Here is a 22,211-nt window from a genome sequence, read left to right as displayed (position 1 = left end):
AAAATCCAAGGTAAACATCATGAAATTCCCTCTGCTGTGGGAAGAGTTCCTCTGTCTTTGGGAATGTGCTGTGATAGTGGGAACAGCTACTTTAAACTCACAAGAAAACAACTTGCTCTCCAGAATTAAGTACAAATACCCAACTATTCAAAAAGACTGGAAAATGATTATTTCTACTTAAATTAATATTATGGCTAACTCCAAATTTGCATATACACTGATGATCATTTTTGGAAAAATCAGAACAAAATAGAACACGCAACCCTACATTTGATTAATTTTCAAGGATTAAAAGCCATTTCAGTACCCTAAAATGTTAACATCAGAATTACAGAATTGTGAATGATTTTCTTTTCATCATTTGCTTTTCTAAAATATTCTGAAACAAAGTCATATTACCTTCATCATAGTGAGTGAAAAAAGCATTTCAGGATTTTCAGGAATTGAGGAATGGGCTCTGAGTCATCATTATGACACCACCAGTTATTGTTAAACAAAACTAAAGGAGAAAATTTGTTTGCCCTTGTTTGGTTTTGGATAAATGGGCACGGATGCTATAGATATACAAATTTTAACCATAAGGAATATTTCCTAGCCACACAAAAAAAGATTATATACCATGAAAAAAAATCATGACCATGAAATGGCCAAACTCACTGAATCACAGTGAGTTTAAACTTTGTTCATAAAACAGCTTTAAGATTCTGTTTTACTTTATTGGAGAAACAGGTAATTAGAAGATAAGATCTAAATTTTACATAAATTAGGTAAGTTAAAAGGGAAAGATGAAAAAAGCAAATGTCAAATTATACATACATAAATTTAATGGTAGATATGTTTTTCCAGTGAATTTCTGTTTAAATTCTTGATCACTCCCTGACTCCTATCCCCTCAGAAATTTCAGAAGAGCCCTCTTGAACCAAAAGCTATTAATGCTTTTGGGTTTTGTTTTTCTGTAGAATCTTGTACAAGGTATGGTTCTATCACAGCGACACAAATAGACTTGAGCTGGTTTTGTTCCAGTTATCACAACTGGGTTATCCCTTGGTACCTTGAACCCCAATACCACATCTTTGTACCCCAGTTCCTGGCATGGTGACTGGCATATAACTGGCATGCTTTCCTTCTGCTAAGTTGAGTCCTTCAGTTACAAAAATCACCAATCAAAAATGTATTATAGAATGCTATCTAAATTAATAAATAGATGGAAAAAATCCATAAGTACCTGTCCATTTATGCAGCCTCCAGCAATGATATTAGGGTTACTTGGACAGAACTGGAAACAGAAGATGTCGTCTGGGCTCTCCAGCATTAACTAAAGTCAACCCCACAAATTTAAGAAGTGAGAAAACTTATTAAGATCATAGCTAGAAAATAATATTAAAACAGCCAAAATTTAATAACTAGCTCATTTAATAACTAGCTATAAGAAACATGCACAGAGGCTTCATTCCCAGAATTGTACTTCTGGACTGGAAGCTGCTTTTACTGCATTTAATTGTGGATGGTAGCCATGCATATGAGAGCAGGTGTGGTCTCAAGGGGCCCAGGTTTCTCCCTCCCCTCCCCTCCATGGGTCATTGTGGGGGCATGTTATATATGTTTTTTAATAAACAAAGACTATGCGGCTAGTCTTTCTGAAAAGTGTGGAGTGTAAACTCTGTGAGGGCAGGATATTTGTCTGTTTTGTTCCCTGCTGTCTATCTAGCTTGGCACAGAGTGAACATTTATTGAATGAGAGAAGATTGAGCTATTGGTTGTGATAATATTTCAAATTTTAAGGTAACACAGAACCAGAAGGTGAACAAACTCAAGTACCTGGAAGGTAGGGAGGAAGCCCTGCAAGGAACATACCAATGTGAAGAAGTGGGTATATTAACCACACACAGCACCTGCGTGACTGGGTGGCCATCAGGCAAAACAATTGCATGGTTACCTTTCTTCTTTAAATATAATGACCAAAAACAAGGGCCCCAGAGGCCATCGCTTTGCCACCACTGAGCTAAAGCTTTCAAACTGGAATTGGGGTGGCTCATCTTTGTTTAATCATTACTCTGTGGGCTCTAGAGAAACCTGTATTTTTGAAAAATAAAATCTATTAATATTCTCCTACAGTTTTGACTAGAACAAAGACAAAATAAATCTTTGTATTATTTCCTTAGGAATTTATCTACTTGTCTTTTTAAAGCTATTCATCAAAATAGAGAAAAGGAGGGTCTTTCTTTCCTGTTCCTATTTGCCTAGACTACTAGAAAATGTTAGACCCCAGCAATAGGACGGCACCATTTTTGTAGTAAGTAGGCTGACAAGAAAGAAGTAGAGATCCGTCATTTTGATCTCTGGGTCTATAATAATTAAAGTACCTAGAATCAATTACATTAAAACCTCCTCAGTTCAGGTGAATTAGGGAAGAAGGAAAAAGAGGAATCTAGAGATTGTTAGGGAATGACTTAATTATATGATATTTTAAAGAAAAAATACTATGTTTATGTACATTGAAATAACTTAATCTAACACTATAAAGCACCCTCCCTATAAGCAGAACTTTTCTTGAGTAGATGATGGAATAGAACCCTGGGGGGACAAACCCAGCCTTATTTTATTTGGATTGTGTGTTTTGGTTTGAGCTGAGCTATTTAAAAATCGGGAGATTTCATATAAAATTCCTGCTTTTTGGATTCTCTTGACAAGTGGGACCACCTGGCAACAAGAGAGCTGAAGAGTGGCTGTCCCCACAGATGGGCTGTGCATTCTCTAGGGTCTTAGTCCCCACCACTCCCCATTGTCTTCTGCACTTTACTAATTATTAGCACCTACTTTATAACCCTGGAAATCAAGGAAATTCATATGGAAACAAAGTCTATTTGAATTTGAATAATTAGTATTTAAATAAAGCCCATAATAGAGTTTGCTTTTACAATTGATAAAATATTCCTCTTAGAATCTTTTTTGAAAATAGTATGTTGATTTGTTCAATACCCTTTGATCAGTTAACTAAATGTAAATTTAGCTTTTCTCAAATTGAATAATGACAAATTCTGAATTGGGGAATTCATAAGGTTTTACAATATGGAGCATAAAAAATATTGCTGTTAAAACTCTTAAAAATACACACGAAAGTGGAATCTGAAAATTTTAGACTATATGAATGGTTCTCATCAATTACCTGAGGATGAATGGGGTCAGAGAAACTCCAGAAAAGAATCAGTGATGGCTGCAGCAATAATTTACCAGAAAAGTGGACTCTGTCTTCAAAGGAGAGTCGTACAGCCAGTGACACAGCCATGAGCCCTGATGGAAACACAGAGTCAAAATCTTCAGTAACAGTACATGCAAAGTGTTTTTAAGTTTTTGCTTTTCTATAAATATTATTAATTTCCGTTTTGGTAAAACAAGTAAAAATATTCTGTAAGAGACCAAGAATTTTTTCAGAGCTCTACATTGTGTTCAACAGAGTCTGTGTAGAACAGAGCCAGTAACCACATGTTGATAATTCAACAGTTGAAATGCAGCTGGTCCAAACTGCAATGTACTGTTACTGTAAAATAAACAGTGACTTTGAAGATTTAGTAAGAAAAAAAAGTGTTCATTTTTTTGTGAGGAAATGGCCAAGGTGGAGGTGGGAAGGAGGAAGAAAGAGGGCAAGGACCTCTCTTTCTCCGTAGTTCCCCCTTCACACATTCCTACCCCCTTTGGCAGCTTAGCACTTTAAAGGAGGCAGCAATCTCTCCTCAGGCAACAGGAGAGGCAAAATATCAGAGGGAATGAAGTGGGGAGCCCAGCAGGCCTGGGGCAAATCCAGATTCAACACTGCACGAGCTGTATGACCTGAGCCAGTCACTTCCCTGAGTTGAGCTTTGCTTCGCCCTCGTAGAGACGGCAGTGAGTGTCCCAGAGGACCCAGGACAGGCACAGGAAGGGCTTGGCAGGACAGGTACTCAGCAAATGGACACTGTCCCATTGAAATGGAGCTGGTTAGCAACTGTACGTATAAAAGCAACAGACTACTTCAATGCCATCGCCAATCGCCAAAGGGAGTCGGTCATTTCCATCTCACCATAGATAGTCGGATGCCAGGAGACGCAGGTGACCATTTTCTCAGTTAGGCTGTGAAGGTCGGTGAAGGACTGGTACTCCCTCAGGTGGGTATCAGTCTTGTCCTCAAAGGTGCCTTCATCTTCTGCCAGGCATCTCCAGTCATTAACAAATGTGTTCATGATCTCATTCTGTTGCAAGGCTATTTCCACACTATTTCATTAAAAAAAAAGTAATTAAGACATTGGCTGTTAGTATTCAATGGTATGTCTTTCAGCAGCTCCTCCTCCTGCATTTGTACCAAAAGAAAAAAATACTCTCAGTTTTATTTGGTAACTAGTGTTTAACCCCATGTGAAATAAACGACTTAAGCAGGGACAAATTTCACGGCAGTGTGCTACTCAGAACTTCCAATGCAGGTTGCCGTTAGCTGAGAGCCTGTAGCACCTTCACAACTGGCCCCAGTTTCCAAACTAAGGCTGGGCTTTCACCAGATCAGCGGCCAAGCACCCAGCTGTGGGGACCCCAGTAGACTTGCTCTGCCTTGTGTAGGAACTCTGCCAAAAGGCCTCTCTGGCTCTGGAGCTCCTGCAGTGGCGTGGGGCTGAGACTTGGAAGCTCTCCTTGCCCAGCCCTGCTTCCACTTCCTTTATTTTTCACAGTGTGAATCTCAGTAAACCTCAGCTTTGAAATTTGTCTTATCTGCTTCCTGAAAACCCCAAACTGACAGACAAGGCAATATTCTTAGCCATGTTCAGTACCAAATTATTATATATGTACATACTAATTATACTAATATGTAATTAGGATTATGTGTGTGTGTGTATAATATACATAAATTGTCAAGGGAGTTTAGAAGTGTGTTGCATGTGTGTGTGCAGTGATGGTGGTTTTGGTTATCACAGTGCCTAGGAGGTGCTAACGTGTTTAATGCCATTAGGAAGGCTTCTGCAATGCGTGAGACAATCCCTGAAATAAATAAGTATCCTGCTAAAAATGCTAATATTGCCCTTCAGTTTCATCTCTGAATTGTCTGGGAACCTTGGCTTGACAGACTCCTGTTTTTAAAGTCACTATAAGTTATTGTCCCTTTATATGCTTAAAGTTTGAAAACTCAGCTCCCTCCCAAGGCCTGTGGGAATTTTCCCACAATTAGAATGCTACTCAAGGCTTTACCCTAACGACTGAAAGTCCAAATAGCTTGGTTTTTAAATAGATGCAGTAAGTTGTAAGAGTGGTTCTCAATTACGCATCTCCTAAAATAAGAAAAAAAAAAAAACCCTTATCTACACAATTAAATATAAACACTACATACTATAATAGATACTCCTCAAATGTAATTAAACAAGGGTACCATTTGCTACCTCTGCCATTAAGCGTTAACACTACGGCTTCCAGCTTAATTGAATATTCTTTTCGTTAAATTCTTCTTGTACTTCATCTTTCAACTAGAATTTCCTAGGAGCTTTTTACTTAACATTCAGTCCGTGGACCAGTAGTATCAGCTTGACCTGGAGCCTGCTAGAAATGTAGAGTCACAGGCTCCACCCCAGATCTACTGAGTCAGGACCTGCATTTTAGCAAGACCACCAGTTGTTTATATGCACGCTGAAGTTTGAGTAACCCTCTGTAGGGTAGGTTCACACCCTGGAGCTTCAAGGTTTAAACCCAGTTTCCCGTGGAAACATTTGTTAGCATTTTCAATATCCTATTTCTTCCTGTTTCAGCCTGAATGGGGGAGTGAATTCCAAGGAAAGAAGTTAAAGGCAGAGCTTTTGCTTTGGTTTCCAGATTCTTCCCTCCCAGCCTGAATAGGAGAAGTGAACACCTTTTCTCTGGTTTCCTGTTTCTTGATTTCTCTGCACTCCACCGTGTGGTTTCTGAGGGTGATTGTGGATAAAATGAAGGTTCCCGTGGCCAGGATTCTCACCTGGCCCTGGCTGGCTAGCTCACTACACACATGTGGACAATGTTTTTGTTACTGACTCTAAAGAGCCCTGCCCAGTGCTCTGGGTGACATGGTGGCACGGCTGCAAGGTTGCAGAAGAGCAGAGCAGAGGCTAGAATGGTGGCAGTGCCGAGGACAGAGGCCCAGAGGTCAGCTGTGTGGGCTGAGAGGCCCAGAGGCAGAGACTGGCTTGCTGCATGCAGACTCGCTCTGAGAGGGTGAGATGTTAGTGACTGACCTGCCACTGTGGGAATAAAGTTGGGTATAGCCCCAAGGGTATGCACCCTAAGAACGTTCTACTGTCATTTCTTTGGTCACACTGAATCCGTAGTGAACTTGCCCTGGGCTGAAATCCATTGGCAAGACAGTGATGAACTGAGGGCTGGTGAAGCTGTTGTCTGAGTTAAGCCCATGAGTATCCTTGGCTTTTGTAACCCCTAAATGAACATTTCTTAGTTGTTTTGAGAACCCCCTTGAAGTTGCTTTCTCCTCTCTTATAATTTCTTTTGCAAATATTGCTTCCTTTATGGATAAAACTATGAGAAAGAGTTCAGGGCTTTCTTCTAGAATGAAACTGCACTTACAACAATTTTTAAAAAATTAAACCTTAAACTGTCTTAGAGTGAGAAGCATGGCAGTGAAGTGAGTGTGGGCTGCTCATTTATTCTTGGCTAATGCTATTTTAATTCCTGCACCAGTTTTTCTCTTCTTATAGTTCTGGCTTTTCCTTCCCACACCTTAGGGAGGAAATTATAAAACTGTTTACTATTCCTCTCTTTCTAATCATGGCAACTGAATGGGAAGAATAAAAGCCCAGGCTAAAAATAACACACAATGTGGATAATTGAGAACTGGCTATCAACCATTTATTCCCTTGAAATGGATAGTACACAGTCTTCATTTTTAATGTTCTTACCAAGAAAAAACTTAATAACTACTTCATTTTGATTTGGAGGAAAGAAAACCTTAGGTTTTCTGGTTCTTTCTCATTGCCTGTGTAGGAAAAACTATAGTCTACTTCCTGTGAATAAGTGGCAAATAATTAATGCACTCTTTGTTTTTTGGTTTTTTGTTTTTGTTAATAAGCAGAAACACGTTTAATTTTATTACCAAGCAGACAAGATAATGAGGCTAACTTCAAAGTCAGAAGTAAACTCACCTGATTTTCATTTCCCTCAAACAACTAGCAGTCTCTATAAAACAACAAACCCTTCTTAAAAATATTTGAGCCCTTTTCTCTTCCCTAAGGTTCCACAGAATTCTGCATGTAGTGTGGCTCCTCCAGGGAGATACACTGAGTAGAATACTAGCAGTTTCTTGGCATTTTTAATATCTTCTCCAGAGACCTGCTAGTGTTTGAAGTCAAGAGAGGAGAAACTGCAAGCTCTCTTCCTCTGGGTTTCTGGCTCTTTGTAAAGGCATTGTATTTCCTCTGCGCTCAGCTTTGATTCTATAGCCATCTGGTGGCTTACACCGTGAAACAGCAGGCAGTCTAGCTAAAACATATGACAAGTTAGCAAGGGACAGACTATTGAAAAACTAACCCATCAGGAGTTGATGCAATATCTATCTTGCTCTTTTTGTTCCATCTTCTAAAAAACTTCACAAACTTCTAAAAACCTTGACCCACAGTAAACATATTTATACATTGTGGATAAAGTGGAGGTTCCTGTGGCCAGGATTCTCACCTGGCCCTGGTTGGCTAGCTCACTACACATGTGTGGGCATGCATTGTTATTGGCTCTATGTAAAGAGCTCCGCCCAGTGTTCTGGGTACTACAATAGCACAGCTGTAAGGCTGCAGGAGAGTAGAGCAAAGGCAGTGCCAAGGACAGAGACTGAGACAGCTGCACAGGTAGAGCGGCCTAGAGGCAGAGACCAGTTTGCTGCATGCAGGCTCACTCTGAGTGGACGGGATTCTAGTGATTGACCTGCCACAGTGGGAATAAAGTTGGGTATAACTCTTTCACCCCAAGAATGTTCTACTGTCATTTCTTTGGTCACATTGAATCCATAGTGAATTTGTCCAGGGCTGAAACCCTGGCAAGACAAATGTTTTCTTAAAAATAAAAATAAAAGTATAAAAGTTGAACATGGGCTGTATGTGAACTTGACCACCAACACTTTAATTTTGGAAAGAAATGGAAACCAACCTAGTGGTTACAACTGGCAGATCTGTCCATCATTGGCTCCACTTCCCTGAACTCTATTATCAACTTGATGAAATTTTGTCCAGCTCTTTCACTGGTTTGGAAACCTAGTACCAGGGTCCTAGTACAGGGTAGGGGGTGTTTTGAAGAGACCTCTGTCTCAGATCCACTAAGAGTGGCAACAACACAGGAATTAGGGAGAAGAGTGACATACAAAAAGTCCATCTGAATTGACTTCAGGTTCTCATTTACAAAGATATTTTTGTAAATTTCCATCACCATTATAATGATCATCCTCACCATTCAAAGCATCCTCACCTTTAAAAGTAATTCCATAAAAGTGCTATAAAATCCTGTAAAGAAGCTAGGAAGGGGAGTGAGGAATGGAAAAAACACTGAAGTAGGAGAAATCATGGTAAATAAGTAGTTGTTAATTTGCCATTAGGAAAACATCCTCACACACTCAACTGTATACATCTTCCAGGCTCACACTGTTCGGTGTGGCCCCAGCTTGGGAGGCCTAGGATGTTGCCCAGCGATGGAAGGGAAAGATAGACTGCTAATCTGTGGGGAGTGCAATATGCTCATGCATATCTGATAACTATCTCCACACTATCTAGACACCATAGAATGAGTTGTTTTTAAGACCTATCATTATAACTAAACATACACTTTTTTTTATTTTTAAAGTTTCATACAAAGTTGTTACCTTATGGACGCATTGTTAAGAAAGTCAATCAAAGACTTTGATTGTCCGAGTGTCTCCTTTTCCCCGTCTGAAAATTCTCTTGGATAATATTGTGTAGTAGCATTTTTGGGATATGGCCTAATACATTAAAAGAAAAGCAAATACCAAAAGTCAGATCAAAGAAAAGCAAATATAGCTCACAACAGGTCAAAGATATGTGTCCATGACAATAATAGGATGTTATTTTATATTTAAGTTCTGTGCACTGAATTTTTTTCTTTATCCTGGACAATTGATATTATTTTTCAAAATATTCATGTATTTCTCTCCAACATAATCAACAAACTCTTATGTTATAAATTATAGAAAAATTGTAAGAAGGGTATAAGGAATTCCCATACACTCTTCACCCAGGGATTCATCAATTATTAATGTTTTACCACATTTGCTTATCATTCTCTCTTCATTTTGTTAAATCAGTGTTTCTTAACCAGTGCAATTCTTCCCCACCCACAATGTAGGAATATTTGACAATGTCTGGAAACGTCTTTGGATGTAGCATTTTGGCATCTAGTGGGTAGAGTCCAGGGATGCTGTTAAGTACACTTCAATATATAGGACATTCCTCCTACAACAGAATTAACCAGCCCACAATGTCAATAATGTTGAGACTGAGAAACTCTGCCTAGGAACAATTTACACTTTAGCAATGATGGTGACACAATGTCTGGAAGAAGGCTTGTTCCATCCAGTCTGCTCTCAGCACTCACTTCCACCCGTGAACACGTCCTGCTGCACTGTACTGGGCTCCGTCGACCTCACCCACTAGGCTGGGGGAGCTCCTTCATCTCAGGCTTCAGGGTGGAAGGCCCTACGGCACAGTCACTGGATGTACACCCCCACAAACGGCCGGCAGGCTTTGGAGCCTGGGTCTATCACTCGCTTTATGACCCTGAGAATTATTTAACTTCTCTGTGCCAGTTTTTTCATCTGTAAATGAAATCCTTAAGGAATCTAGCTCATAGAGTCATTATAAGGATTGAATGTGTTAATATGTGCAAAGTTTGCAGAACAGCCAAGCACATTTTAAGCGCTCAAAAAAATAAGATTGCATTTAATCTATGTTTACTAAACAAATGTCAGTAAAACATCTCTGCAAGACGCAAATATATTAAATGGAGAATAATCAAACAGAAGGGCAAAAGGAATTTTGTTTATATCTAATAAACAATTCATTCTTTTCTCCCTACCTAGATCAGTATCCATAGTAGAAGGCAAGTGATGGGAAAATGTTGGTATGGGAAGCAGAGAGACTTGGGTTCAAATCTTAGCTTCACTTTTTAATTTCTATCCCACAGTAGTACCCTCCAGGTAGGATTAAGTAAGAAAATGTATGGCACCTGACACGTTTATCAATAACAACATGATGAAGAGTCACTGTTATTTTGTAAGCGTGATTTGTTTTGGTATTTCTCAACAAATCTATTCATTATTGCTTCTAATTCAAATTATGTTCCAAACATTGGGCTTTCATTTTTAATTTTCTTTGCCTCAGTTTCTTTATTTGTAAAATGGGGGTAATGCTTATATCAGAGGGCAGTTGTGGGAATCAATTCAGTAGATGTGTGCAAAGGGCTTAGAATGCTTGGTATGTGGTAAGAGCCCTGTAAGCACCCACTTTCACTGAAGTTTCTTTCATAATCTCATCTTTGATTTGTTTGGACTTCTCCTCCTTAGACCAGCTGCCCTTCCCAATTCCCTAATCTTCATAAGGAGTGTCAACATTCTCTGTCACCTAGATTTCAACCATCTGAGTTTCCTTCGATCCTTTTTTTTTTCTTATTTTTATGGGTTAAGACTTGTCCTTACTTCTTAGCTATTCACTCCATCTATATAGGAACAACCATCCATTATTATCAGCCAACACTCATTTGAGAGCCTACTCATTCTCAAGTCCTGTGGTTGGGGTCCCTGCTAGCAGAAGTTCACTGTCATTTTCTGAGTCTACCCTGTCTAGATTCATTCTTGTCACTTTTCTTTACCCTGCAGGAACATAGAAGTTTCTGGCTGGCTTGGCTTAAAAACATGTCTCCATACCTTTCTTTGGTACTAATTTACTCCATCTGTCTTTCCTGTCTCACCCTCACTTCCTAGTGTTTATAGATCTTTGATGTTCTAATTCTCTGCCAAGATTTGACTACCAGTCCTTCTTTCCTTTTACCTCCTTTGGTTCTGGCCTGTCTGTTAACCTGCCTCCTTGTTTCTGACTCATTTGTTGTCCTGCCTCCTGGCATCAATGTCTATGTGCCCTGACCTGAGCACTGCACTCTCATTGGCTTACATAGATCTGAAAGCCACGTTTTGTATGACACCCTGCACTGCTGACCCTGTTTCTCCTAATCACTCTATCTTTCATGGCTCTTCTAACACTGAACTCAAGTCAGTAATCTATTCTATACTTTCTTCCTTAACTTTATAACTTCCTCCTTTCCTTCCCTTTCCCATTCCATTTAATAAATATGTACCAGGGAATGTCCTAGAAGCTGAGGATATGGAAATAAGCAGTATAGACAAAATTCCTGCTTCATGCAGCTTAAGTTTTATATGGGGGTGGGGAGAAGGTGATAGAAGAAAGAAAACAACAAATATATATCAAGTGATGACAGTAACATGAAGAAAAATAGAGTACGAGACAGTAATGGGGCTTGTTGCTTTTATACAGGAGTGTCAGAGAATGCCTCATTTAGGCAGAAACCTGAATGAAGGCGGGATGGAGCCCTAGGATATCTGGGGAAGAGCAGCCTATATAGAAAAACTGTAAGCATAAACACATTGGGTATGAGTATGTTTGGTGGTTTTAGAAACAAGGAAGACAGTGTGGCTGGAATGGACAAGCCAGAGTAGATGTGGGAAATGAGGGCAGAGGGGCAAAGGTGATCCAGACCACATGAAGCCTTGTGTGTCCTTCAGGATGGGAGGTCTTTGCAGGTTTTTGATGGGGGACATGATCAGACTTACATTTTAATGGAATTACCCTGTCTCTTCTATGGAGGACAGAATGTAGGAGGGAAAGGATGGATAGTAGAAGGCCAGTTAGGAGGCATTGAATCAGAGACAGTGCTGGCTTGGTCCAGAGTGATAGCAGTGGGTATAGAGGTGACCCTTGAACAGCTAGGGTTTGAGCTGCATGGGTCCACTCATACACAGACGTTTTTCATAAATATATTGGAAATTTTTTTGAGATTTGCAACAATTTGAAAAAATACTTTCTTTTCCCTAGCTTACTTTATTGTAAGAAAACAGTATATAATACATACAACTATAAAATATGTATTAATTGACTATAATTGGTAAGGCTTCTGGTCAACAGCAGGCTATTAGTAAAGTTTCTGGAGAGTCAAAAGTTATACTCAATTTTTGGCAGCATGGGGAGCAGGCATCACAGTCCCCCCACATTGCTAAGCTGCATTTTGAAGATATTTAAAGAGGAACCAACAAAATCCAAGGTTTTGGGTCTGAGTAATTATAAGACTATCATTGCCATTCACAGAGGTGGGGAAGATTCAGGGAGTTGCAGATTTGCAGGTACGAATCAAAAGTTTGTTGTTGGGCATGTTAAATGTGTAACTCCTATTAGGCATCTGAGTAAGCAGATGAGTAAGTGATAATAGGTAACCCCCTAAGACTGGATATATTCACCGCGGGATTAAGTAGTTAGAGAAAACATCAAAAGGAGTTAGCCTTGGGGTCCTCTAATACTTAGAAGTAGGGAAGAGGGGGTCCAGGAACAGAAACTGAGAAGGAGCGGGGAGCGGCCGGTGAGTTAGGAGGGGGACAATGAATGTTTCCCATAAGCTAAAGCGGACAAAGTGTGTTAAGAGAAATTGTCAACCATGTTAAATACTGCTGAGAAGAGGAGAAAGAAAAGGTCTGAAAACTGGATTAGGCCATCGGACTACCGGAGGTCTTCAGTGAACTGGTTAGACGAGTGGGCTCAAGGCAGAATGACCAAAGAGAAAATGGAAGCAGAGAATGCAGACAACTGCGGTGAGGGGCTTTCTTATAAAGAAAAGCACAGAAAGAATGTAATAGCAGGGGAGGTAAAAAAAAAAAAAACGTTGGTTTTAGTTTGTTTTAATGATGAGAGTTTGAGCATCATTTTTCCCACGTCTCCTTTCCACCCTGTCTTTGTTTACTACTACCACCTTATTTTAGACATTGGTCACATTTTACCTGGTTTAATTATTACAGACTGCTCTTTGGCCAATCACCTCAACTTCAGCGCTTTTCCCTCTGTTTTTCCGTACAGACTGCCCGGCCCACCTGAGTTCAACAGCCTTGCCATCATGCCTCTCCCTTGCTTCTGACCTCGCCCAAGTCTCTGACTGTCTGCCACCGAAAACTCACTTCTCTGTCCACCTGCTACGACTCCTGCTCTACCCAGGCTGGTCTCATGGTCCCTTGCAAACCTGGTTTTTCCCACCTCTTTGAACTGTTCAGTAGTTTAAAAAGTCTGAGTTGTTTGCCCTTTCTCTGTCTCTGAATCATTCAACCTTCACGGCTTATCATACATAAATCTAAAATTATTTAAAAATAAAAAGTTTTTTAGAAATCCCTAATAAAGTGCATAGCTTAGCTAATTTATCTTCAGATTTAGTGCCTAGCTCAAGTCCCCAAAGCATTCCCTTAGCAATACATTTCAAATCGATCCTTTCACTGGATACATTTTAATTAATAGCTTGCCAGTGCCAAATGATATGGCTTGTAGGCTCAGTGCTCTGGATCTAAGGCAGGCAGACAGGTAAGTAGATGAGCACAGTATGGGTCATGGGTGCTATGAAAAAGATACTTCTAAGCTCTAATGGGGACCCAAAGGAGGGAGGGATCAGTTTCAACCAGGGGTTTCCAGGAAATCACAGAGGAGGGGGCACTGAACTGGAACTTAAAGGGTGAAAAGATTCCTCAGGTGGAAAGGCATTTTATGCAGAGGAACAACATGGACAAAGGCTGGGAGAAGTGAAAAAGCAGGTATTCTTGGAGCAGTTCAGGGGCAGGAGCACAGAGGGCTTGTTCAGGAGCAGGGTGACAAGGCCAGAGTGGCATGCAGAGCCTTGTCATGGAGGAAGGAAGGCCTTATATGCCATCCTAAGGGCTTTGGATGTGATGAAGAGCCGAAGAAAAGATTCTGGCAGTGATGTACCACAATCTGATTTGACAGGTAAGGATGCTCACTTAAGTGCTAAAGTAGAGCAGTTCGGAGGCAGTGGCAATATTCCAGGTGAGAGGTGACCAAAGCCCCTCCCCTGAAAGCAGTACTGTAATGATTAACAACATCATTTTCTCACTTCATAGTGTTTATAGTCTACATACTTGTATCTCATTTTCCTACTAAGATTTTAAAGGACATTGTTGAGTGTAATTAGACCTTCTTGAATTGAAGTCTGCAGAGATCTATGTTGTCATTGCCAATCCATTCCTATTTATAATAAAGATTTCCCAACATAATATGGATGTTGCTAGATTTTACTGCAATTGACTTTGAGAATATATAAACTCATCACATACTTACCATCTTGTCTGAGTACTTGTGTCCTTGACTTTGGGAACTGCTTGCATGCCAACATCTTTCTCAAGTTGTTTAAGGGTAAAATTTTTATCTGGGTAGGCTGTACATTCAGTATAGGCATCTTTTACACTGGAAGCATTCTGGTCACTGAAGTGAATTGGTGCACCAAATTCACTCCTTTGTCGAGAAATCATATACGTAATCTGTAACACATATAAGCAGTAAAGGTAACATAATCAAGTCCCTGGGGAAAAAATGGATGTATGGTAGACAACCTGGTGCTCTGCCCAGATCCTCTCAGATCTCTTTGTATACTTTCTGTTCACCCCTCCAGCTCAGTGTGCTTTCCATTCCTGTGGCCACAGCCTGCTGCTCCGTGCAGCACTGCTTCAGGGTTACAGGGACCACTTGCTCATAGGTACAAAGAACAGGAAGTGACTGGCAGTTTATATCCTGGCCACTGATGGACTGGCAGGAGACACATGGAAGCCCATCTCTTTTGTTTCTGTCAGGGACAACTCAGGTTTTTCTCCATAATTCCTGTAGGGGTTCAGCCTGAAGTCTTCTCTCTCCCAGACTTTTGCACCCTTGCAGGGCTTCAGTAAGTCCCTGTCCTGCTACTTTACCTATTTTTTTTTTCATGATAAATTTCTCACAGGCAAATCCTCCTGCAGGCTGCTCTGGGAATGCTGCTGTGTCTGTTTTCTGGGGCTGCTGTAGCCAAGTACCACACACTGTGAAGCTTAAACAGCAGTAACCCATTCTGTCACAGTTGTGGAGACTACTAGTCCGAGATTAAGGTGTTTGGAGGTTGGTTCCTTCTGAGGACTCTGAGGGAGAATCTGTTCCTTGACTGTCTCCTACTTCTGATGATGAGAAGTCCTGGTGTTCCTTGGCTTGTGGATACATCCCTCCCATCCCTTGCCTCCCTCCTCACATGGTATTCTCCCGTGTCTGTCTTCATATGACCATCTTTTTTATAAGGACCTCAGTCATATTAGATTAGTGCCCTCCATTTCCTAACAGGGTCACATTCTGAGGTACTAGGGATTAGGACTTCAACTTATCTTTTCAGGGGGACACAAGTCAACCCTTAACCCCACCTAAGACCCATTCTTCTATCAAAAGAAAAACCACATTTTCATAGTAAATATAGCAAAGTTTAAGGGTCTCTCAGGAATAAGCGCTGTCCAACCACAGGGTGGGAATGACTAGAGATCATATGCAAGCTTCTGACCTGCTTTGTAGATTCTTTAACTGATTCTTCCTCAATTTCTTTTTCACTGCCCAAAGAAACCCATGGTTTAGAGATAGGTGGCTTATAAACAAATAAGTCTTCAGGAATGTGCTCTTTATATTCTTCCTGTTCTTCTGGTACTTGTGGGGCCTAGAGGAGAATACATATCATTCTAAAATATATGACCAGAATTAGGTTATAGCTATATGTGTATATTTTGCACTACACTTTTATATAAACTCATTAAGCACTTCCTTATTTTTCTTCTTTGCTGGTTCATTTTTCAGTTAGGAGAAGGAAACTGAGAAAAATAAGGAAGAATAAAGAACACAAAAGAAAGATATCAAGGCTATACAAAGAGGATGAAAGAAGTAAAAGATGGAAGAGGAAAAAGGGAAATGATAAATGATAAAAAAAAAGCATTCACTGCACATCTCTATATGGAATGCTAACACGGTACAATATAAACCCAGTTTTTTCTGATTTGATGAAATGTTCTTTGATAAGAGGAGTATAAGTATGAATAAATATGATATGAATCAAATCATGAGTTGGACGTTTTTAAACCAAGAAGATACATCTCCACAATGAAATTTATTTACTACCAACCAAATGAGTATCAGTAGGTGAATGGACTGATTCATTGTGGTATAATCATAAAATAAAATCCAATAAAGCAGTTGTCATGAACAAACTCAGTCTCCATATATGTGATAGCTAAGTGGATTGAGATGGCCAGATCCTAGAATTTTATAATTCAGTGAAAAACAGAAGTTACAGAATGATAATGCATAACTTCATGTGAATTTTACATTAATAAAACCCATTATTTATGTATAAAACATAATTTTACATTAATAAAATACATACATATATGGTAAAATTATAACACCATGGACAGGAAAGATATATAACAACTTTTCAATAATGGATTTTTATAGAGAGGAATGAAGAAATGGAATTAGGCAGGATACAAGAGCGAGTGGAACATTATCGGTCATATTTTATTTTTATTTTTTTAAATTTGAGGTAAATATGATAAGATAACATTTACTAGTTCTGGGTGGTGATTGTGTAGATATTGTTATAATATTTTCTTTTCTATGTATTTGAAATATTCCATTGAAATAAAAAATTTTAAACACAGAGAAAAACAACCATAAAAATAAAATTGAAACTGTTGAGGCTAAGTGAAAGATTATTTTCAATTTAAAAAGTGCTAGGCATTTCACAGTTCTTGGTCTTTCCTTTTTTTGTTGTTGCATATTGGAAAACCACCCAAACTCCTCGGTCTCCATCAGTTTGACAAAACTCCCCGTGGGGATGTCAATTGAAAGGCAAGGCTCTGAAATCTGCACCCTTTCACAGTCACTTTGAATGCAGCATCTCAAAGGTGAACTAATTTCCTTTCCTTGGAAAATACCATTTAAAATTTTCTGCTTATCTTTGACACCCCATCCCCCCCTCAATTGCGTAGGAACTCTCCTTTTAAATTTTTGCTTTTAAATAATCGTAGCAAACACCTATAGAACACCTAGTGTCGTGCCAGGTACTATACAAAGGGCTTTACCTTGTATCAGCTCATTTAATCTTCACAGCAGCCCTGGAAGTGGATACTCTTGATGCCAGAGTTTTGCAGGTGATTGGTTCAACCACTTACCCAAAGTCATGGAGGGGGCAAGAGGAGACCCAGGAACAGAGGCCAAGCAGTGCCCTAGAGTAGCCATACTTCTGATTCACTGTTCCTGCTTTCACGGGGTCAATGAAGGGCAAATAAGTTAAGTATCTGCTACCCCGACATCTCTGATTGAGTTCTTCCCACATTTACTGATCACCAACTCTAGGGCCAGACCAGATCTATGTCCCAGGGAAACAGAATAATCTGTTGAACAGGAATAATCATAAACACACCTAGTTCTCCTCCAGAAGTACTGCTTCCTTCTGACAATGACAAAATGCAAGAGCTTAGGGTGTGCTTACATTTAAATAGTTTTCCTTGCCCTCTTCAGTTCCAATAAGGTAAAAGTTAAGTCCATATTTGAAGTCTTTGTCATAAATGACCAGAAGCTCATCTCCAGGATATTCCTACAGGAATATTATCAGAAAATAAGATAAATGTTCAATGGTCGTTCAGTTTAGTCAGACATCAACACAAAATTGATATTCCTTTGATCAATCAATCATAAAAGATAGCCATGGAGCAAAGCAATGGTTTAAAACCCTAAATTCCAAAATTATTTTATTAACTTAAAAAAATTCTTAAAACACAGTGGGCCCATTGAAATTTAGTATGTAATTTTATTTCTAATAGAAAAAAAAGCATGCCTTTTATTTAGTGTTGTGTTCTGTAGCATGTTCAGAGACAAATCAGTAAATAATTAAAGCAGTATGGAAAAAATAAGGGTAGATTCCTATTCCAGTTAAAGGTGGGCAAGGATGAGCTTTTCTGTATGTAGAATAAAACAGTCACTGATAGGAGTTCACTTTTCACAAAGGATCATCAAACAGGATTTCAAAGGAGGTGTAATAGCATACGCCCGAGGAAATAGGGGAATGCCAGTTTTGATCTAAAAAATCCCTCCAACTTTTGTTATTATGTACCAGGAACCTCTTGAGGTAAGACTGAAAAATAAAGAGGGATGTTAGACTTACCTGGATAATTTTTTTGACTGGGTGGAAGTCAGATATTGCACCTCTGTTTTCAAAGTCTGCAAAAATAGCTTCTTTTTTGATAAGTATATAAGGTTGCTCATCTGTGATATCTTCATCTATTTGACAGTTAAATATTTCCTGGGTCTTGGTAGTTAACAATAATGGATAAATTTCTGGATGACCTGGGAAGAGCAAAGTGTAATTTGAACATTAAATACAATCACTAAAATATAAATAAGGAACATGCAGTTGTTTGTTTTAAATAATTGTCTTGGGGGAAATTTTGCAAGAGTTTAAAATCATTGCTCTTATTTATTTATTTTTATTTTGGTATCATTAATCTACAATTACATGAGCAACATTATGGTTACAAGACTCCCCCCATCATCAAGTCCCCACCATGTACCCCATTACAGTCACTGTCCATCAGCATAGTAAGATGTTATAGAATCACTGCTTGTCTTCTCTGTGTTATACAGCCCTCCCCGTGCCCACCCCCCTACATTATGTCTGCTAATCATAATGTCCCTTTCTCCCCTTATCCGTCCCTTCCCACCCACCCTCCCCAGTCCCTTTCCCTTTGGTAACTGTTAGTCCATTCTTGGGTTCTGTGGGGTCCACTGCTGTTCTGTTCCTTCAGTTTTTTCTTTACTTTTATACTTCACATATGAGTGAAATCATTTGATACTTGTCTTTCTCCACCTGGTTTGTTTCACTGAGCATAATACCCTCTTGCTCCATCCAGGTTGTTGCAAATGGCAGGATTTGTTTTCTTCTTATGGATGAATAATATTCCATTGTGTATATGTACCACATCTTCTTTATCCATTCATCTACTAATGGATACTAAGGTTGCTTCCATTTCTTGGCTATTGTAAATAGTGTTGTGATAAACATAGGGATGCATCTGTCTTTCAAATTGGGCTGCTGCATTCTTAGGGTAAATTCCTAGAAGTGGAATTCCTGGGTCAAATGGTATTTCTTTCTTGAGCTTTTTGAGGAACCTCCATACTGCTTTCCACAATGGTTGAACTAATTTACATTGTCACCAGCAGTGTAGGAGGGTTCCCCTTTCTCCACAGCCTCGCCAACATTTATTGTTATTTGTCTTTTGGATGGTGATGATCCTTACTGGTGTGAAGTGCTATCTCATTGTGGCTTTAATTTGTATTTCTCTCATGACTAGCAATGTGGAGCATCTTTTCATCTGTCTGTTGGTCATCTGAATTTCTTTCTTGGAGAACTGTCTGTTCAGCTCCTCTGCCCATTTTTTAATTGGATTATGTGCTTTTTGTTTGTGGAGGTGCGTGAGCTCTTTATATATTTTGGATGTCAATCCTTTACCAAATATGTCATTTATGAATATATTCTCCAATACTGTAGGATGTCTTTTTGTTGTATTGATGGTGTCCTGTGCTGTACAGAAGCTTTTCAGCTTGATATAGTCCCACTTGTTCATTTTTGCTTTTGTTTCCCTTGCCCGGGGAGATATGTTCATGAAGAAGTCGCTCATGTTTATCCCAAAAGATTTTTGCCTATGTTTTTTTCTAGGAGTTTTATGGTTTCATGACTTACATTCAGGTCTTTGATCCATTTCAAGTTTACTTTTATGTATGGGGTTAGACAATGATCCAGTTTCATTCTCTTACATGTAGCTGTCCAGTTTTGCCAACACAAGCTGTTGAAGAGGCTGTCATTTCCCCATTGTATATCCATGGCTCTTTTATCATATATTAATTGACCATATACTTTTGGGTTAATATCTGGGCTCTATTCTGTTCCACTGGTCTGTGGGTCTGTTCTTCTTGTACCAATACCAAATTGTCTTGATTACTGTGGCTTTGTAGTAGAGCTTGAAGTTGGGGAGTGAGATACCCCCTACTTTATTCTTCCTTCTCAGGATTGCTTTGGCTATTCGGGATCTTTTGTGGTTCCATATGAATTTTAGAACTATTTGTTCCAGTTCATTGAGGAATGCTGTTGGTATATTTTGATAGGGATTGCATTGAATCTGTAAATTGCTTCAGCAGGATAGGCATTTTGACAATATTAACTCTTCCTACCCAAGAACATGGGATGAGTTTCTATTTGTTAGTGTCATCTTTCATTTCTCTCAAGAGTGTCTTATAGTTTTCAGGGTATAGGTCTTTAACTTCCTTGGTTAGGTTTATTCCTAGGTATTTTATTCTTTTTGATGCAATTGTGAAAGGAATTGTTTTCCTGATTTCTCTTTCTGTTAGCTCATCATTAGTGTATAGGAAAGCAAAAGATCTCTGTGTATTAATTTTGTATCAGACAACTTTGCTGAATTCAGATATTAGTTCTAGTAGTTTGGGAATGGAGTCTTTTTTTTATGTACAATATCATGTCATCTTCAAATAGTGACACTGTGACAAGCTAGATTCCTTGTATTTCTTTATTTTGTCTGATAGCCGTGGCTAGGACCTCCAGTACTATGTTGAATAACAGTGGGGAAAGTGGACATCTCTATCTTGTTCCTGATCTTAGGTGAAAAGCTTTCAGCTTCTTGCTGTTAAGTATGATGTTGGCTGTGGGTTTGTCATATATGGCCTTTATTATGTTGAAGTACTTGCCCTCTATATGTTGAGAGATTTTATCATGAATGGATGTTGAATTTTGTCAAATGCTTTTTCAGCATCTATGGAATTGATCATGTGGTTTTTGCCCTTTTTGTTGATGTGGTGGATGATGTTGATGGATTTTCAACTGTTTTACAATCCTTGCATGCCTAAGATGAATCCCACTTGATCATGGCTTATGATCCTCTTGACGTATTTTTGAATTCGGTTTGCTAATATTTTGTTGAGTATTTTCACATCAATGATCATCAGGGATATTGGTCTGTAATTTTCTTTTTTTGTGGGGTCTTTGCCTGGTTTTGGTATTACAGTTATGCTGGCTTCACAGAATGAGTTTGGAAGTATTCCTTCCTCTTCTATTTTTTGAAAATCTTTAAGGAGAATGGGTATTGTATCTTCTCTGTATGTCTGATAAAATTCAGGGTGAATCCATCTGGCCCAGGGGTTTTGTTCTTGGGTAGTTTTTTGATCATCAATTCAATTTCATTGCTGGTAATTGGTCTGCTTAGATTTTTTGTTTCTTCCTTGGTCAGTTTTGGAAGGTTGTATTTTTCTAAGAAGTTGTTTATTTCCTCTAGGTTGTCCAATTTGTTCGCATATAGATTTTCATAGTGTTCTCTAATAATTCTTTGTATTTCTGTGGGGTCTGTGATGATTTTTCCTTTCTCATTTCTGATTCTATTTATGTGTGTAGATTCTCTATTTCTCTTAATAAGTCTGGCTAGGGGTTTATCTATTTTGCTCATTTTCTCAAAGAACCAGCTCTTGGTTTCATTGATTTCTTTCTATTGTTTTATTCTTCTCAATTTTATTTATTTCTTCTCTGATCTTTATTATGTTCCTCCTTCTGTGGACTTTGGGTCTCATTTATTGTTCCTTTTCCAATTTCAATAATTGTGAACTTAGACTATTCATTTGAGATTGTTCTTCCTTCTTTAAATAGGCCTGGATTGCTATATACTTTCCTCTTAGAACTGCCTTTGCTGCATCCCACAGAAGTTGGGGTTTTGTGCTGTTGTTGTCATTTGTCTCCATATATTGTTTCATCTCTGTTTTAATTTGTTCATTGATTTATTGACTATTTAGGAAAATATTGTTAAGCCTCCATGTGTTTGATAGCCTTTTTGTTTTCTTTGTACAATTTATTTCTAGTTTTATACCTTTGTGGTCTGAGAAGTTAGTTGGTAGAATTTCAATCTTTCTGAGTTTACTGAGGTTCTTTTTGTGGCCTAGTATGTGGTCTATTTTGGAAAATGTTCCATGTGAACTTGAGAAGAAAGTGCATCTGCTGCTTTTGGGTGTAGAATTCTATAGATATGTGTTAGGTCCATCTGT

General features: G+C 38.9%; 1 protein-coding gene across 2 annotated transcripts in view; it reads right to left on the bottom strand.

The window, feature by feature from the left end:
- The window catches only part of DNAI3 (dynein axonemal intermediate chain 3), a 91,011-nt gene that overhangs the window by 50,826 nt on the left and 17,974 nt on the right, over nucleotides 1–22,211 (bottom strand). For both annotated transcript variants that reach the window (XM_073234219.1, XM_073234218.1), the window contains exons 4-11: nucleotides 18,277–18,458; nucleotides 17,605–17,709; nucleotides 15,625–15,774; nucleotides 14,391–14,590; nucleotides 8,843–8,959; nucleotides 4,058–4,248; nucleotides 3,167–3,291; nucleotides 1,226–1,315 (exon numbers count right to left, since the gene is read on the bottom strand). In XM_073234219.1, the coding sequence (XP_073090320.1) occupies nucleotides 1,226–1,315; nucleotides 3,167–3,291; nucleotides 4,058–4,248; nucleotides 8,843–8,959; nucleotides 14,391–14,590; nucleotides 15,625–15,774; nucleotides 17,605–17,709; nucleotides 18,277–18,458 (1,160 nt within the window). The remainder of the gene's footprint in view (nucleotides 1–1,225; nucleotides 1,316–3,166; nucleotides 3,292–4,057; nucleotides 4,249–8,842; nucleotides 8,960–14,390; nucleotides 14,591–15,624; nucleotides 15,775–17,604; nucleotides 17,710–18,276; nucleotides 18,459–22,211) is intronic.

Source organism: Manis javanica, chromosome 4 (assembly GCF_040802235.1).
Source record: "Manis javanica isolate MJ-LG chromosome 4, MJ_LKY, whole genome shotgun sequence".
Classification (NCBI taxonomy): Eukaryota; Metazoa; Chordata; class Mammalia; order Pholidota; family Manidae; genus Manis; species Manis javanica.
This window is presented reverse-complemented; position numbering and strand designations above follow the sequence as displayed.